At 46.1% G+C, this 14,579-nt stretch overlaps 2 protein-coding genes across 9 annotated transcripts in view; one reads left to right on the top strand and one right to left on the bottom strand.

The window, feature by feature from the left end:
- METTL21A (methyltransferase like 21A) overlaps nucleotides 1-12,039 on the bottom strand; it is a 55,317-nt gene extending 43,278 nt beyond the window's left edge. Inside the window, exons 1-5 of one of the 7 annotated variants that reach the window (XM_040228689.1) lie at nucleotides 11,453-11,729; nucleotides 10,846-11,025; nucleotides 9,304-9,415; nucleotides 4,394-4,710; nucleotides 2,998-3,577 (exon numbers count right to left, since the gene is read on the bottom strand). In XM_040228689.1, the coding sequence (XP_040084623.1) occupies nucleotides 3,557-3,577; nucleotides 4,394-4,710; nucleotides 9,304-9,415; nucleotides 10,846-10,992 (597 nt within the window). In that variant the 5' untranslated portion in view covers nucleotides 10,993-11,025; nucleotides 11,453-11,729 and the 3' untranslated portion in view covers nucleotides 2,998-3,556. Of the gene's footprint in view, nucleotides 1-2,997; nucleotides 4,711-9,303; nucleotides 9,416-10,845; nucleotides 11,026-11,452; nucleotides 11,810-11,892 lie in introns of those variants that run through there. The other 6 variants (XM_040228686.1, XM_040228685.1, XM_040228688.1 and 3 more) reach the window with 6 other exon arrangements.
- A 127-nt stretch (nucleotides 12,040-12,166) lies between these two features.
- Nucleotides 12,167-14,579, top strand: part of LOC120854571 (protein bicaudal D homolog 1-like) — a 32,544-nt gene continuing 30,131 nt past the window's right edge. Inside the window, exon 1 of one of the 2 annotated variants that reach the window (XR_005719010.1) lies at nucleotides 12,167-12,677. Coding sequence is in view for 1 of the 2 variants with exons in the window: in XM_040228700.1 (XP_040084634.1) it covers nucleotides 12,439-12,660 (222 nt within the window). In the remaining variant the exon portion in view is untranslated. The remainder of the gene's footprint in view (nucleotides 12,678-14,579) is intronic. The other variant, XM_040228700.1, reaches the window with a different exon arrangement.

The raw sequence follows: 14,579 nt of genomic DNA, 5'->3' as shown, positions 1-14,579 counted from the left end.
GAAGTGACAAAAAGAGCCCTGAGGACTGCCCTGCTTTTCCTGGCAGCTCACATCAGTGGTGAGAGAACCCAAGTCTCCAGTTTCCAACAACACGGAAATATACTCACTATAGCAGCTCACCTCATTCTTGTAAAGCACTTGAAAATGCTGCTTCTGTCTCAGCAGAGGTTGTAGGAGCTGTAATATGAGCTGTAACATGACTTTTTCTCACACTAATCACATGTCTATTTCACCAACTATATCCAGGACCTCTTATCAGCTCAGTTCAGTCGCTCAGTAGTGTCTGTCTCTGCAACCCCATGGACTGCAGCACGCCAAGCCTCCCTGTCCATTCACCTACTCCCGGAGTTTACTCAGACTCCTGTCCATTGAGTCGGTGATGCCATCCAACCATCTCATTCTCTGTCCTCCCCTTCCCCTCCTGCCTTCAATCTTTCCCAGCATCAGTGTCTTTTCAATGAGTCAGCTCTCCGCATCAAGTGGCCAAAGTATTGGAGTTTCAGCTTCAACATCAGTCCTTCCAATGAATATTCAGGACTGATTTCCTTTAGGATGGACTGGTTGGATCTCCTTGCAGTCCAAGGGACTCTTACCAATAGTGCATTAAAGCGATTTTTAAAAGAATCTATAAATTGTTTCAATTCCCTGGCAAGTCCAGTGGTTAAGATTCTGCCCATTGTCAAAGGTGTGGGTTCAGTCCCTTGTCAGAACTAAGATCCCACAAGCTACATACTGCAGTCAAACAAACAAGAAATTTTAAAAATTAAAGTGCTTGAATTTTAAGAACAGTATCTTAAATTGTTATTTTTGTTTCTTGATTTTAAAAATGACTGAAAATCATTTGCTTCCATCAACCACCATAAACTAAAAGCATAGATTAAACAGAAATGATGTTGGAACTGAATCTTTTATATAAGTTCATAACAATTTTGTTACTGAGAATATGCTTTACATTTTGATATCCCTGAGAATAGGCAATTTAATAAGGTAACTGATATTTAAAGGAATATGTATTTTTCATGAGTATATATATATTGAACAACTTTTATGAAGAGGACACTTAACACTTGAAATATAAAATATGAGGTACAGTCCTTGCCTTGCTGGAGCATAAACTATACTTGGAGAGATGATGAGACATTTCAGACAATGTTACTCTGCCCTCAGTTTTCAATCTAGTGTTCATTTAGATAAAGTTTTTTGATCAATTATAATTGTGATCCTTGAGTACAAAGAATAAATGTACTGTTAGAAGCTGTTAGAAACCATAGCTTCAGATGGTTCTGTCATGAACTAAAGCAAGATACCCTTAAGAGAGATCTTAGAAAACAAGTGGACTTTAGAGTTTTAGTTCTAAACACCTGATGTATATTTTAGCTCAGCATCTTGGCATTTGATTTTTTTTTCTTTTTTTTTAATATAAATTTATTTATTTTAATTGGAGGCTAATAACTTTATTGTATTGGTTTTGCCATACATCGATATGAATCTGCCACGGGTGTACACGTTTCCCATCCTGAACCCCCCTCCCACCTCTCTCCCTGTACCATCCCTCTGGGTCATCCCAGTGCACCAGCCCCAAGCACCCTGCATCATGCATCGAGCCTGGACTGGCGATCTGTTTCACATATAATATACATGTTTCAATGCCATTCTCCCAAATCATCCCACCCTCGCCCTCTCCCACAGAGCCCAAAAGACTTCTATACATCTGTGTCTCTTTGGCTGTCTCGCACACAGGGTTATCGTTACCATCATTCTAAATTCCATATATATGTGTTAGTATACTGTATTGGTGTTTTTCTTCTGGCTTACTTCACTCTGTATAATAGGCTCCAGTTTCATCCACCTCATTAGAATTGGCATTTGATTTTAACTGGGAAAAAAAAAGTTACTGATACCCACTGGCTGTTAACCACATAACAGTTAAGAAACTGAGCAATGTGGGAATCAAGGCTTAGGACAGTAGGTCTAGAGGAGACTAGATTTCTATCCTTGAGGACAAAATAAGCACACTTTAAAATGCATATTTATGGGATAAATTAATCCTTTTCTCAGAAATAAAAAGTCACAACTTTGTTGACATTTATAGTGGACCAGATATATTCTTACACCCCCTCCCTCTGTACACACCCCTGAAGCACTCATTTCCCAGCTTCTGGTAACATCGGTGGCTGATGGCACTCAGCTGAGTCTCTCAGGAACTGTCTCCATCCCAAAGTTAAGCCCCTTGGATCCAATGACTGACTACACAAGGATGTAAGTCCCACCCCCTTGCCTCAACACCCATTTTCTGGCCACCCCAGCTCTGAATTCTGATGAGGGCTTTCCCACCTGCATCCCAACCCAATTTCTCCCTCTTTCCCAATCCTGCTACTTTTACTCCCTCAGAGGTTCTTGAAAGCATTCTCATTTAAACTTTCCGAACCTTAACCTTCAACCCTGAGTCTATTTCCCTGAGGAACTGGACCTGTAACATTTTGAACCCAAAGCCAAAAAAAAAAAAAAAAAAAACAAGACTTGATTTTCACTTAGACAGCCGAGCTATTCCTGGTGAATTTTTCTCACCTTTTCTTCTATTTGTAGGACAAGGGGGAAAAGTTACCTTCCACCTTTTCTGATTCTTAATGTTTTACAGAAATGTAAGAGAACCCAATCACAGCTTACTTCACTTGGTAGTGCATCCAAGCAGTCTACTGCCCCCACCCCACCCCAGCCCATCCATACCCAGACATTCTCGTGGCTCTCTCCAAAGCCAGGGATGTTCAAGCAAAGGAGCTGAACTCCAATTAATATATTCATTTCTAGTAACAAACCTAGATGGGATTGGCCTTTCATTATAGTGTTGTTAATATTGCAGGGCTTTTACTTTACTTGTTTTTAAAGATGTTCCAGGCCCATGGTACAGTACTGGCATTTTATGGATTCGGTTATCTGTGGATATTTCCATTTCATGTGCATTTATCAGAACTGTGTTGAACTGGTACATTACAATGCTCAGAACTTTAAATTCACCTTTATTAAAGTAAAACCTCTATCTAAACCTCTATTTAAAATATGACACATCCAAAACAGTCATTAAAAGGTTAAGAGGGAGGAGGTCTTGTTTCTAATGTTTTACAAAGAAATCTATCTCTAGTACGAAACATCATACTGAGATTATACTATTCTTGTGGTCTAAATGTTTAAGCTGTTGTTTAAGGTTTTACATTGTGGGGGTAAAAACAAAAGGCCAGGGTATGTGTGTGACTTCATAAAGTCTATCAAAGGTAATCATAAAACAATGTAGCAATCAATCCAAAGATCAATACCCTCTAACTGTAATGTATCTTTTTCATTCAACAAATATTTGGTTATGATATGCTAGATACTGGGGAGGCCATAATGAAAGAGACAGAAGCATTCCTGGCCCCCCAAGAACTGTACAGTCTTCTGCGGCACACACACATTGAGTAAACAATTACAAGTGCAATGTGGAAGGAGCTGAGACTTGGGGAGTTGACCTCCCATGGAGGGATGAGGTCTAAAACTTTTCCTTTTCCTGTCATCCTGTGCATCATGAGGCGGCAGGGAAAGCCTACAAAACAACATTTGAGAAATACAAACACATTCAAGAAAGGATAAAGCTGAAGGGAGATACTACAGCTTTTGATTTGAAGAAGATAACCTATTCCCAGCACACAGAGGTCCAAGATTTTAGGAGCTTACCAAAAAGTAACTAAAATTCTATTTTTATTTACTTTTGTTTATATACCTAAATCTGAAATTACACCAAAAAAGCACATGAGACCTCAGAAAACTTACATCCTAATCTCTAGTAACCAAAAGTACTTAAGGCCTAAATATATCAGACAAAAGATTTCAATAGTATTAACAGATTAGGGAATGTACATTAAGCTTCTTGTCTTAAACTCAGAAAATTAGAAAACTGGGATAAACATATGTCTTACAATGTGTTTTAAATGATTTGTATCACCTAGCCTCACCAAAACAAGTTCTTTATACCAACCCTTCATCATAGCATTGATGAAAATTGTTTTTTGAGAGGGAGCATATGGGATACAGAAACAACACAAACAAAAATCTCACACTTTCCTTTAATGTTAACTGAATTTCAGAGTTAGCAAAATATAACTAAAGAAGTCACAGCTATGGGACAAAGTGCTGCTTTGTTTTAAAACTGCCCATTTGCTTTGTCTTTTGAGAACCTTTAAACTTGTACAGCGGGCTACTTTATTACATATGATTATATTCCCCATGTAAGACCTTAATTGATACACTCAGTGACAACATTCTTATAAATTAGAACCAATTATAAGTCCTCTCTCAAGTATCTCCTCTGTGCTTTGTAAATATGTACGTCTTTTTCAGAATCATAGTGAACCTTACTCACAGTAAATTGCCTCTCCAGCATTGCTAAGAAGTTGTAATCCCGTTCATAGCGAATTCGGCAAGCTAAAAGAACCACAGAGTGGTTGCTACAGAGATGCTCCAATGTTTGAAGAAGATCTGTGAATGTTTCTTCTAAATATATGATATCAGCTCCAAGTATCAGGTCAAATTCTCCAGGTGAAAAACTCCCCAAATTTTGTCCCCAAGTCAGCTCCTTAACAACAGCTTTGGGCTGGATATGGGGTGGTAAATTGGCTTGAACGTTTGATTTAAGAAACTCTAATGCTACTTTTCGATCCGTGATAGTCACGTGAGCACCTAGAATGTGGGACAGAAAGTAATGCACACATCAGTATAATTAACAAGGAGAGGGGTCAAGTTAAACAGCAGGTGAGCGACTCTACACATTTCACCTGATGCATCAGAACAACGGCCAGAAGCTCCTCCTCTGCCGCCTGCAGGTAAACCTGAACCTCCGGTTTGCCTCTACGACTCCTCCTTGCTGTTTGCAGAAGTTATGCCAATTAAATACAAAGCCCCCAAGTGATGAGCTAGCTGATGCTTCTGAATTCTGCAGGCAGAAGTGGCCCAACCCTCCGTAAGTGTCTACCATTACACCTCATTCATTAGGGTACCACCTTCAAGTCAGTAGGTTCCAGGGCAAAACTGAAGCCAAAGGTGAAAAATCTGGGCGCAAACAATTACGAAGACAGCAAGATACTCTTAAACACAGAAAGGCTCCTTTCTGGGGCTAAAGCTTTAAAAAGAAGCATGGAAAAGATTAACTGGCTACTAAGAAATTTCAGTCTACCTCTACTTATGCTGTCAGGAAGCAGCCAATCTATATGTAATCATTCAATTTATATATAATTATGGAAAAATGATACAGTTAAAATTCACAAGATCGTATTACAGTCCTGTAGGTGAAATAATGTTCTCTATGTGCTAAGTTTCTACAAGCAATGTGTAAAATAAAGGAGGCAGTATTGTATTAATCTGTTTCTTGTGGGTTGTTTACAGTGAACTAAGAGATTCAACTTTTTGAACCAGTATGGCGGAGAGAAGTCTGAATGATAGCTACCCTTCAGGTGAAGCAACTACATAAGGTCAGCCCTGAAACACCTCATCTGCATTGCATTAACACTGTCATACACATAATCCTGCTTGGTTTTAACCCTGTAAATTCTAAAACATAAACATTACATTTCACTCTTTCATAAGTTATTTTTCATCTGCATCCTCCAGTCTGCAATCTTCATGGGCATTGGCAGCACCATTTCAGTACAGTTTACACTGAAGGTTTCTTATCTTGACATATAACATATTAGAGTATATAATTCAGTTGGACATGTGACTCAGTCCTGAGTGTGATACTGTGAAAATGTGCAAGTTGACAGACACATGCACCTATCACTGTTGCTAGCCAGAATGCTGCCTGGTGAGAAGAATTCAGTGATACTTTCCATCTCGCCCGGTAACAAGCCTTTTCCTGCTCTGACCTAGAACTTTACCTCTGGACTTCCTAACAGTCTACAGAGCACGCTGCTGTCAGCACTGGAGTGATGTGGTTTTCCGTATGTCACCTCAGTGTTCATGTTAATAGCTCTTAGATGGAAACCTCCTCGAATGCCTGCCTCAGAGGTTTCTGAGGCTACTTCTGACCTGCCAAGTGTGTCCCAAGTTTCAGTAGAATCTTACTGTCAGTTGACCATTCCCCAAAACATCCACCAATTCCATAAATATCCAAGTGGCTGTCATCAGCCACGGGACAAAGACCCCTACCTTCACAGAATCTACATTTAAGTGAGGAGAAAGGCAGTAAGGGGAGTTTTTAAAAGCAGGATGTCCATATGTTAGTCGGAGGTACACACTAAGGAAAAAAATAAAGCAGGAAAGAGAGATATAAAACATCAGGAAGTAAGAGAGTTGGTTTGAAAGGAAAGGCCTCACTGAGAAGGTAACTTAGGGGAATAACCAAATGCATAGGCACATGTATGGAATCACGATTATAACTATGATTAAAATATGGATGAAGATTCCTTTAAAAAACTAGTAGTAAAACTACCATATGACCCAGCAATCCCACTACTGGGCATATACCCTGAGGAAACCACAACTGAAAAAGACACATGTGTTCATAGTAGCACTGTTTACAATAGCTAGGACTTAGAAGCAACCTGCTGCTGCTGCTGCTGCTAAGTTGCTTCAGTCGAGTCCGACTCTGTGCGACCCCATAGATGGCAGCCCACCAGGCTCCGCCGTCCCTGGGATTCTCCAGGCAAAAACACTGAGGTGGGTTGCCATTTCCTTCTCCAATGCATGAAAGTGAAAAGTGAAAGGGAAGTCACTCAGTCATGTCCAACTCTTCGCAACTCCATGGACTGCAGCCTACCAGGCTCCTCCATCCATGGGATTTTCCAGGCAAGAGTACTGGAGTGGGGTGCCATTGCCTTCTCCGGTAACACAGCTAGTAAGAGTTAAAAGAGGTCAGAGCAGCTGGAGTGCTTCCTTACGGCTGGGGGGTGGTGAGGGAGTGGGCAAGAGGGCATATTTCCCAATGTTTGGGATCAGCAGGTACAAACTATTGTATGTGGGATGAATGGCAGCAAAGTCCTACTGTGTAGCACAGGGAACTGTATTCAGTATGCTGTGATGGAGCAAAATGCAAAATGTATATATGTATATATATGTCTGGGTGGGTTTGCTGTGCAGCAGAAGTTGGCATGACATTGGGAACCAACTATGCTTCAGTAAAATTAAATTGAAAAAAAAAAAAAGGTCAGCGCCTAGTGGGCCTCTAACCCTGTGCACGTCACCACACTCTGTCTTGACAGCAGTGAGGAGGCCCCTGTTCTCAGGAAGAGACAGAAGAAACTTCACCTCTCCATCCAGTTAACTCCTCTCACGTCACCAAGACGAGGGTTAGTGTTGCAGAAAGAAAAGAACTCAGGCTGCTGTATCCGACAAGCCTGGTTTGAGTCTCAGCTCAATACTGATCAGGACTTCAGAAAGTGGGTTAGTTTCCCAGAACTTCCAGCTTCACTGGCAAAATGAAAATTTTAAAACATACCTAACATACATAGGGATGATATAAGGTTAATGTGAGGAGAACAAAAGGTGGTATCAGTGAGGGCCGCCCCAGTGACTGAAACTGCTGTGATGTCAGACACGCTTGTGTGCTAAGTCGCTTCAGTCGTGTCCGACTCTTTGCCTCCCCATGGAACCGTAGCCCACCAGGCCTCTCTGTCCACAGGGTTCTCCAGGCAAGAACACTGGAATGGGTTGCTGTTCCCTTCTCCAAGGGATCGTCCCAACCCAGGGATGAAACCCACGTCTCTTATGTCTCCTGCATTGGCAGGTGGGTTCTTTATCACTAGTGCCACCTGTGATGTCAAACTGCTGCTGCTAAGTCGCTTCAGTCGTGTCCGACTCTGTGCGACCCCATAGATGGCAGCCTACCAGACTCCCCCGTCCCTGGGATTCTCTAGGCAAGAACACTGGAGTGGGTTGCCATTTCCTTCTCCAACGCATGAAAGTGAGAAGTGAAAGGGAAGTCGCTCAGTCATGTCTGACTCTTAGTGACCCCACGGACTGCAGCCCACCAGGCTCCTCCATGCATGGGATTTTCCAGGCAAGAGGACTGGAGTGGGGTGCCATTGCCTTCTCCAGTGACGTCAGACAGATGGACCTAAATCAGCTTCTAGGTACATAATTCCACCTACCGCCCCTGCCTATGCTCCCCATCAGATCCCCATCAGAAGGCAAAATCTAAACAGAGAAAGGAATACTGAAAAAGATATGTGACCAGAAAAAGAACAGGACAAAAGTGTGGCTTTAGTGGGTCCTCAAGTACTTGTACGCACATGATGGAATTCTAGATCCTGACCACCCCAGCGGGGTCTGAGGACCAGAAGTTTGGGCATCACTGTCATCACTTGGGAGCTCATAAGAAATGCAGGCTCTTGGGCCCCACTCCAGACCCAGGGAAGCAGAAACAAGAGCCCGAGCTGACAATACTGAAGTGAGGAATAGTATATATTGTATCTTAGAGGCAGGTCTACCCAATCATCAAATAGTTTGAACTGCACAAGCCAGAAGTTGTAAAGAATCAAAAAATTTGTCAACAGTCAACTCTTTGTCAAAAAAGAGTCAATGAATTATGAAACAGAAATGAAGGTTAAAAATGCTCTAGGCCTAAATTAATGTTTGTATGCAAAACACACACACACACACACACACACACACACAAACCTTGACATCAAGTCAGAACTACATACTGTTTAATAGAAGATGTCAGTTCAAACTGCAGGGGGCCCAGCCCTTCCTAAAAGGAATAAACCACCAAAGATTCCTCAGCAACAAAGGTAAAAGATTTTCTGCTCTCCTTAATTCCTTGGGGTAAATCCGAACATAGAGATAGGGATAGTGGTTTAGTTGCTAAGTCGTGTCCAGCTCTTGAGACCCCATCGACTGTAGCCTGCCAGGCTCCATGGGATTTCCCAGGCAAGAATACTGGAGTGGGTTGCCATTTCCTTCTCCAGGAGAACTTCCCAACCCAGAGATCAAATCTGCTTCCCCTGCATGGCAGGAGGTCGGTACCTAAAACTGTAAAAAAACAAACAAAAAAAAACCACATGAATTGGATAATTCTCTTTGAATTCAGTCTCCTTAAGATCATCACAGAATTGAAGGGGGCAAAGCATCTCCAGTGAGAATATAAATAACAGGATGAGAGAGAGAGAGAAGGAATGAGCCTTCCTGGAGTTGTGAGCATAGCAGTTGTAACCTGTGACTCATAAGAAGTACAAAGAGAAGGACAGTAACCCAGTAAGAGGGAAACTAACAATGGGTTTGCGTCATGAAAAGGCGACCCCTCCACTCACACAGGAGGGAGCCCTGCGTCACACTCACCCAGCAGGGCGGCCACTATGCCCACCAGCCCTGTGCCAGCACCCAGCTCCACAGCAGAGCAGCCCCTGAGTTCCACAGTGCCCATCTCCAGATACGTGGCAAGAACGACAGCCTGAGTCAAAACACAGTATGACAGTTAAGGTCAATAAGCGCTTTAGGATTTCCAGCAGGCTCCATGCTCCAGGAAGTCACCAAACATCCCCTCCCACTGCAAAGCTCAACTCCCCAGTTAACAGCACCCATGGGAACTCAGCTGCTGCTGGTAGGGTCACCTAGAGCAAACCTGGATACCAAGTCCCACACCCCAGCTGCCCCCAGCCCCACCGGAGGCCCTTGGGGGGACAGCAGCAGTCAGTGATTCTGCCCACCCAAGATCGGGTCCTGCTGAATCTGGGAAGGTTAACTTCTGTGTCACAGCACTCTGACACTCAAGGTTTACAAACCCATTCTGGCAGAGCTGACATGAACAGTCTCTGTGATTTGGCTTAAGGAATGTCCAGTTCCTAAACTGAGTTCAAATCAGCAAGGCCACAACCAAAGGAGACAAGCAGAGCCCCACTAAGTCTCTCAGAGCTGCATCCCTCTCTCCTGCTCTCCTGAGCCCCTAACACTCATCACCCTAACAGCAACCGGACATCAAGGGGTAAGTTTCAGATGAAGGGTTGGACTTGATATGTGAGTTAGCATTTGCAAACAACTCTAAAAATCAATGTATGCTCTTAACATCATTTTAATTTTTCATGGCCACATACTATTAGTATACTGAGCAATTCCTCTTCTCAGTGAGAATGAAGGAGACTCATCCATTCCTCACTATTCTGTATCTTTATTACTCTTTCTGAGAAAACTTTTCTTGTTACCTTGAACTAGATTCCTAGAAGTAGTACTACTGGGTTACAGATATATCAATATTTTGTATCCCTGAATGTTTCTGACACCCCCAATACAATGTTAAGATTGTAAAACTGTATCTGTGCAAATCATTTATCCAGCATTCACTGAATCCTGAGTTCCCACTGAATCCCAGGTGTGCTAGAGGCTGAGGGCAAGTCTGCCACAAGCAATTGAAAGAACAGGGCTGGGGAGAGGAAAAAGTAGCCATTACAGTGTCATTTTTTGATCATGACAACTACGGAAAACTTAAAGAAAACACATGATCCTCGTGTGGGTCTTTGTCAGTTACATTTCCTTTGTGCAATGTTAAACTAGTGTCCAAAGCAGCTAGGGGCTCCAGTGGCAAGTCTTTTAATTTCTCTCAGCTTTCTTTACTCACCCTTAAAATGCAATCTGTTTGGTGAGGCGGGGTGCAGGAAAATGATTCTAATGGGTAGAGGTTTTCTGGGGATGGGGTGTGGTGATGCAATGTTTTAAAACAGCATAGTGGTACTTGCACCACTTCGTGAATTTACTTAAAAAAAAAAAACTTTAAGTAAAAGGTACAGTATATGAATTACAAGCCAACAAAGCTGTTAGCTTTTCAAAAATAAGAGCAGTCTTATCATCAATTGCTGATATTTTCAGAGGCGTCCGGGGATCACTTACCGCGTCCCAAACCACCGCTGCGACTCCCAGTTGCTTCCAGTCCTGACGGATCTGTATCGTGTGGTTTGCAAAGGAGAAAGTGGCCAGAGGCTTGTGGAATCTCTGCAGCCCCATCTCCGCGGTCTCCGCATAGGGCACCAGGGCCATCTCGCCCCCGCCCAGCTCTCTGCTCCCTCCAAGCTGTAGGGCAAAAGAATCCTGAGTGAGGCTCTAGCCAGAAAATGCATGACCTCTTTAGTAGCTCCAAATGCTCAAAGCCAATTGTTACAAGTTCAAAAGAAGAAAGAGTTGAGGTGAAGTCTCTAATCCCTTTTGCACGGCCCTCCTGGGAAGTGAGATTTCGCTCTGAATTCATGCCAGAGGTGCTGGATGCCCTATACACTCAGCCGTAACCACTCAGTGAGTGAATTCGCAGCGCGGTAAGAGTGAGCGAAGTGGAGGTGACAGCTCAGGGCGCGGAGAAAGTAGCGCTTTCTAAACCGCCTGGGCCCGCGTGGACTGCGGCTTGCAACCCGCCGCAGTCGGCGGGGCATCTATTGTTTCGTGTTGGTCTCCCCTCGCTCCCTCTCGCTCGGTGAGTTCAATGGGGACCACCACGGACTCGAACCTGAACTTCAACCTGGGGTTAACGTTGTGATTATCCTGGTTTATTGTACCAGCTGGATATACACGGTCTACGCAGATCCACTTCCTGGAGGCTGAAAGTGAAAGACACTCGGGCAGTCTGAATCACTCGCGGGGAGCGGGACCCTGGGTCCGGCATGGAGTCGCCCCGCTCTGCGGCTGGGAGCCCTCCCCGGAGTCGCCCGCCGCGCCCCTTCCAAGCCCAAAGAAGGGCGGCGGACAGGGACGCACGTCTTTCCGCCGGGCCCCGGGGCTACGGGAAGCTGCGGGGCAGGGGCGGGAGCCTGGAGAGGGGCCGCCCGCTCGGCCCGGCCTCACCCCGCCCCGGGAGCGCCGGAACCTCCCCGCCGAGGGCGCGGCCAGCACCCCGGGAGCCCGGCGGGCCACACACTGGGGTCCGCGCACGGCCTGGCCTCTACTTACGGCTCCGAAGACGGCCTCGCGAGGCGCGCGCGTTGCTCTCCCCGCCCCCAAGGTCGCCGGCGGAAATGACCGGCTTTAAAGGGCCAGAGACCGGGTAGACCGCCGGGCCGGGCCGGGCGGGGGCGAGTGGCCGGCGCTGGGCCACCCGTTTCCGGTCCCCCGCCCTCCCAGAACAAGCGATCCCCGAGCGCCCGCGACGCGGAGCGGCGGGTGCAGTGTGGGGACCCAGAGCGGGGATGGCGGGGCGGAGGCGGGGGCGGGGCGCGGGGCGCGGTTCCCGCTGCGTGTGTCCCCAAGGTATCCGCACCCGCAAGTCAGTTTCTCTGGCCGCCGAGGGTGGAGCTCGTGGGGGGATCCACGCTGTCTAAATCCGGGAGTTCTATAACGACCACTGCAGACTCGATCCTGAACTTAAACTGGGCGGAGTCGATCCTGAACTTAATTACTAGGCATTAACTATGATTATTCCGCTTTACGATACCCTCTGTTATTACTGCCCCACCATCATCTCCAGTATTAGATACAAGTGACATTCGCAAAGAACCAATGAATATCTACAACCTTAATGCCCTGCTCCGGGACCAAATCAAACATCTGCAGAAAGCCGTGGACCGGTCCTTGCAACTGTCTCGTCAAGGAGCTGCAGACCCCGTGGTCGATAAAGACAAGGAAGCCCTAATGAAAGAGATCCTCAAGTTCAAGTCCCTACTGAGCACCAAACGGGAGCAGATCGCCACACTGAGGGCGGTGCTGAGAGCCAACAAACAGGTGATCTCATTCTACTGGTGAGCTATGCTAGCCAACACTTTATGCCTAAATGTTTTCAGTGTCCACTACCATCAGGATGGGAGAAGGAAATGCCAACCCACTCCAGTATTCTTGCCTGGAGAATTCCATGGACAGAAGAGCCTGGAGGGCTATATAGTCCATGAGGTCACAAAGAGTCGGACACGACTAAGTGACCAGCACTACTACACTACTGGATATACGCCGCTGCAGAGGCGGGGGCGCGGAGGGCGCGGGTGCCACCGCGGCCGGGCACCGCGAAGCCACCCGCCTGGCGCTGGAGAGGCGGTGGGTCTACCTGCCTGTCTATGTGCTGGTTCTCGCGCTCGCGCTTTTGTGTGTGTGTGCTCTTAAAAATTGTGCGCTTGCGGGTTTTTAGTTTTAAGGGTGGTCAGTTAGCGGGTGTAGGAGAAAATTCGCCCCTAAGAATACGTAGTCAGCCATCCACCACCCATCACCCATTCACCTTCTCACCAAGGTGAAGTCCGAATTAGTGAATTCGCGCGCTCTGTGGCTGCGGAGTGGGAAACGCGACAAAGCCCTTCTCGGAGCCCGCACGCGGCTCCCTGGCCAGGGTTGTTGCTAGCGCGGTCAGCCGGGATCCTGTCTCTTTCCTCCCCCGGCCGAAAGGTCAGCGCACCTGCCCTGGGGGCACCCGTTCTTGAGACGAAAGCTGCTCAGAGTGTGGCATCTGGCCGCAGGCCCCTGGGAGGGACGCGGTTGGAGAGAGCATCCAGGAATGTGACTGCGCTGGGGGTTGGAGGGAGGGGGGCAAAAATGAGATGGGGGCTACCCTCCTTCTCCCTGGAAGGTTTCTTTTTCCTCTTGGATCTTGACCCCCAGACCCCGCAACCCACCCGCCGCCGCTCTCTCGCAGCGAGTCTCAGCTCCGCCTGCAGTTTGGAATAAACTGGAGCGCTTTTCAGCCCTGCAGAGCTGGATGCTGCCACTGCAAAGTCTCAGCTGGTAAGCGGTGGGGCCTAGAGCAATCCTATTTTTCAGAGCTTCCTGGGTGATTCCGGCCGGCAACCTGGACCACCACCCACCCCCCCCACCCTCCCACCCCCCGCGTCCCCGCTTCCTATTCTTCTCGAATCCCGCAGGGGGCGTGCTCTGCTCTCTGTCCAGATTTCCTTAGAAAGCTGGGACCCTGGGCTGCAAAAGTGACTTGAAGAACTTTGAAGGTCACCAGTGAAAATCTTTTCGTTTTTTCTTTCCTTTCTTTGCTTTGCTCAGTTATTCATCACTAACTTTTTTATGTTAGTGGCATAAAACTGGCTGTTTTATGCCAAAACTGGCAAGAAAGTGCAACGATTCCCCAAACACTCCCTGCCCGGTGCCTAGCCTCCCCCATTTGTCATCTCCCACCAGAATGCTACATTTCTTACAACTGATGAACCTACGGTAACACATTATTATCACCCCGCAAGACCAGAGTTTACACATTAGACTTCACTGTTGGTGTCAGTTCAGTTCAGTTCTGTTGCTCAGTCGGGTCTGACTCTTTGTGACCCCATGGACTGCAATATACCAGGCCTCCCTGTCCATCACCAACTCCTGGAGTTTACTCAAACTCATGTCCATTCAGTTGGTGATGCCATCCAATCATCTCATCCTCTGTCATCCCCTTCTCCTCCCGTCAATCTTTCCCAGCATCAGGGTCTTTTCAAAGGAGTCAGCTCTTAGCATCAGGTGGCCAAAATATTGGAGTTTCAGTTTCAACATTAGTCCTTCCAGTGAATATTCAGGATTGATTTCCTTTAGGATGGACTGGTTGGATCTTCTTGCAGTCCAAGGGACTCTCAAGAGTCTTTTCCAATTCCGCAATTCAAAAGCATCAGTTGTTCCGTGCTCAGCTTTCTTTTTAGTACAACTCTCACATCCATACATGACTACTGGAA

The sequence above is a fragment of the Oryx dammah genome, unplaced genomic scaffold, assembly GCF_014754425.2.
Source record: "Oryx dammah isolate SB20612 unplaced genomic scaffold, SCBI_Odam_1.1 HiC_scaffold_27, whole genome shotgun sequence".
Taxonomy (NCBI): domain Eukaryota; kingdom Metazoa; phylum Chordata; class Mammalia; order Artiodactyla; family Bovidae; genus Oryx; species Oryx dammah.
This window is presented reverse-complemented; position numbering and strand designations above follow the sequence as displayed.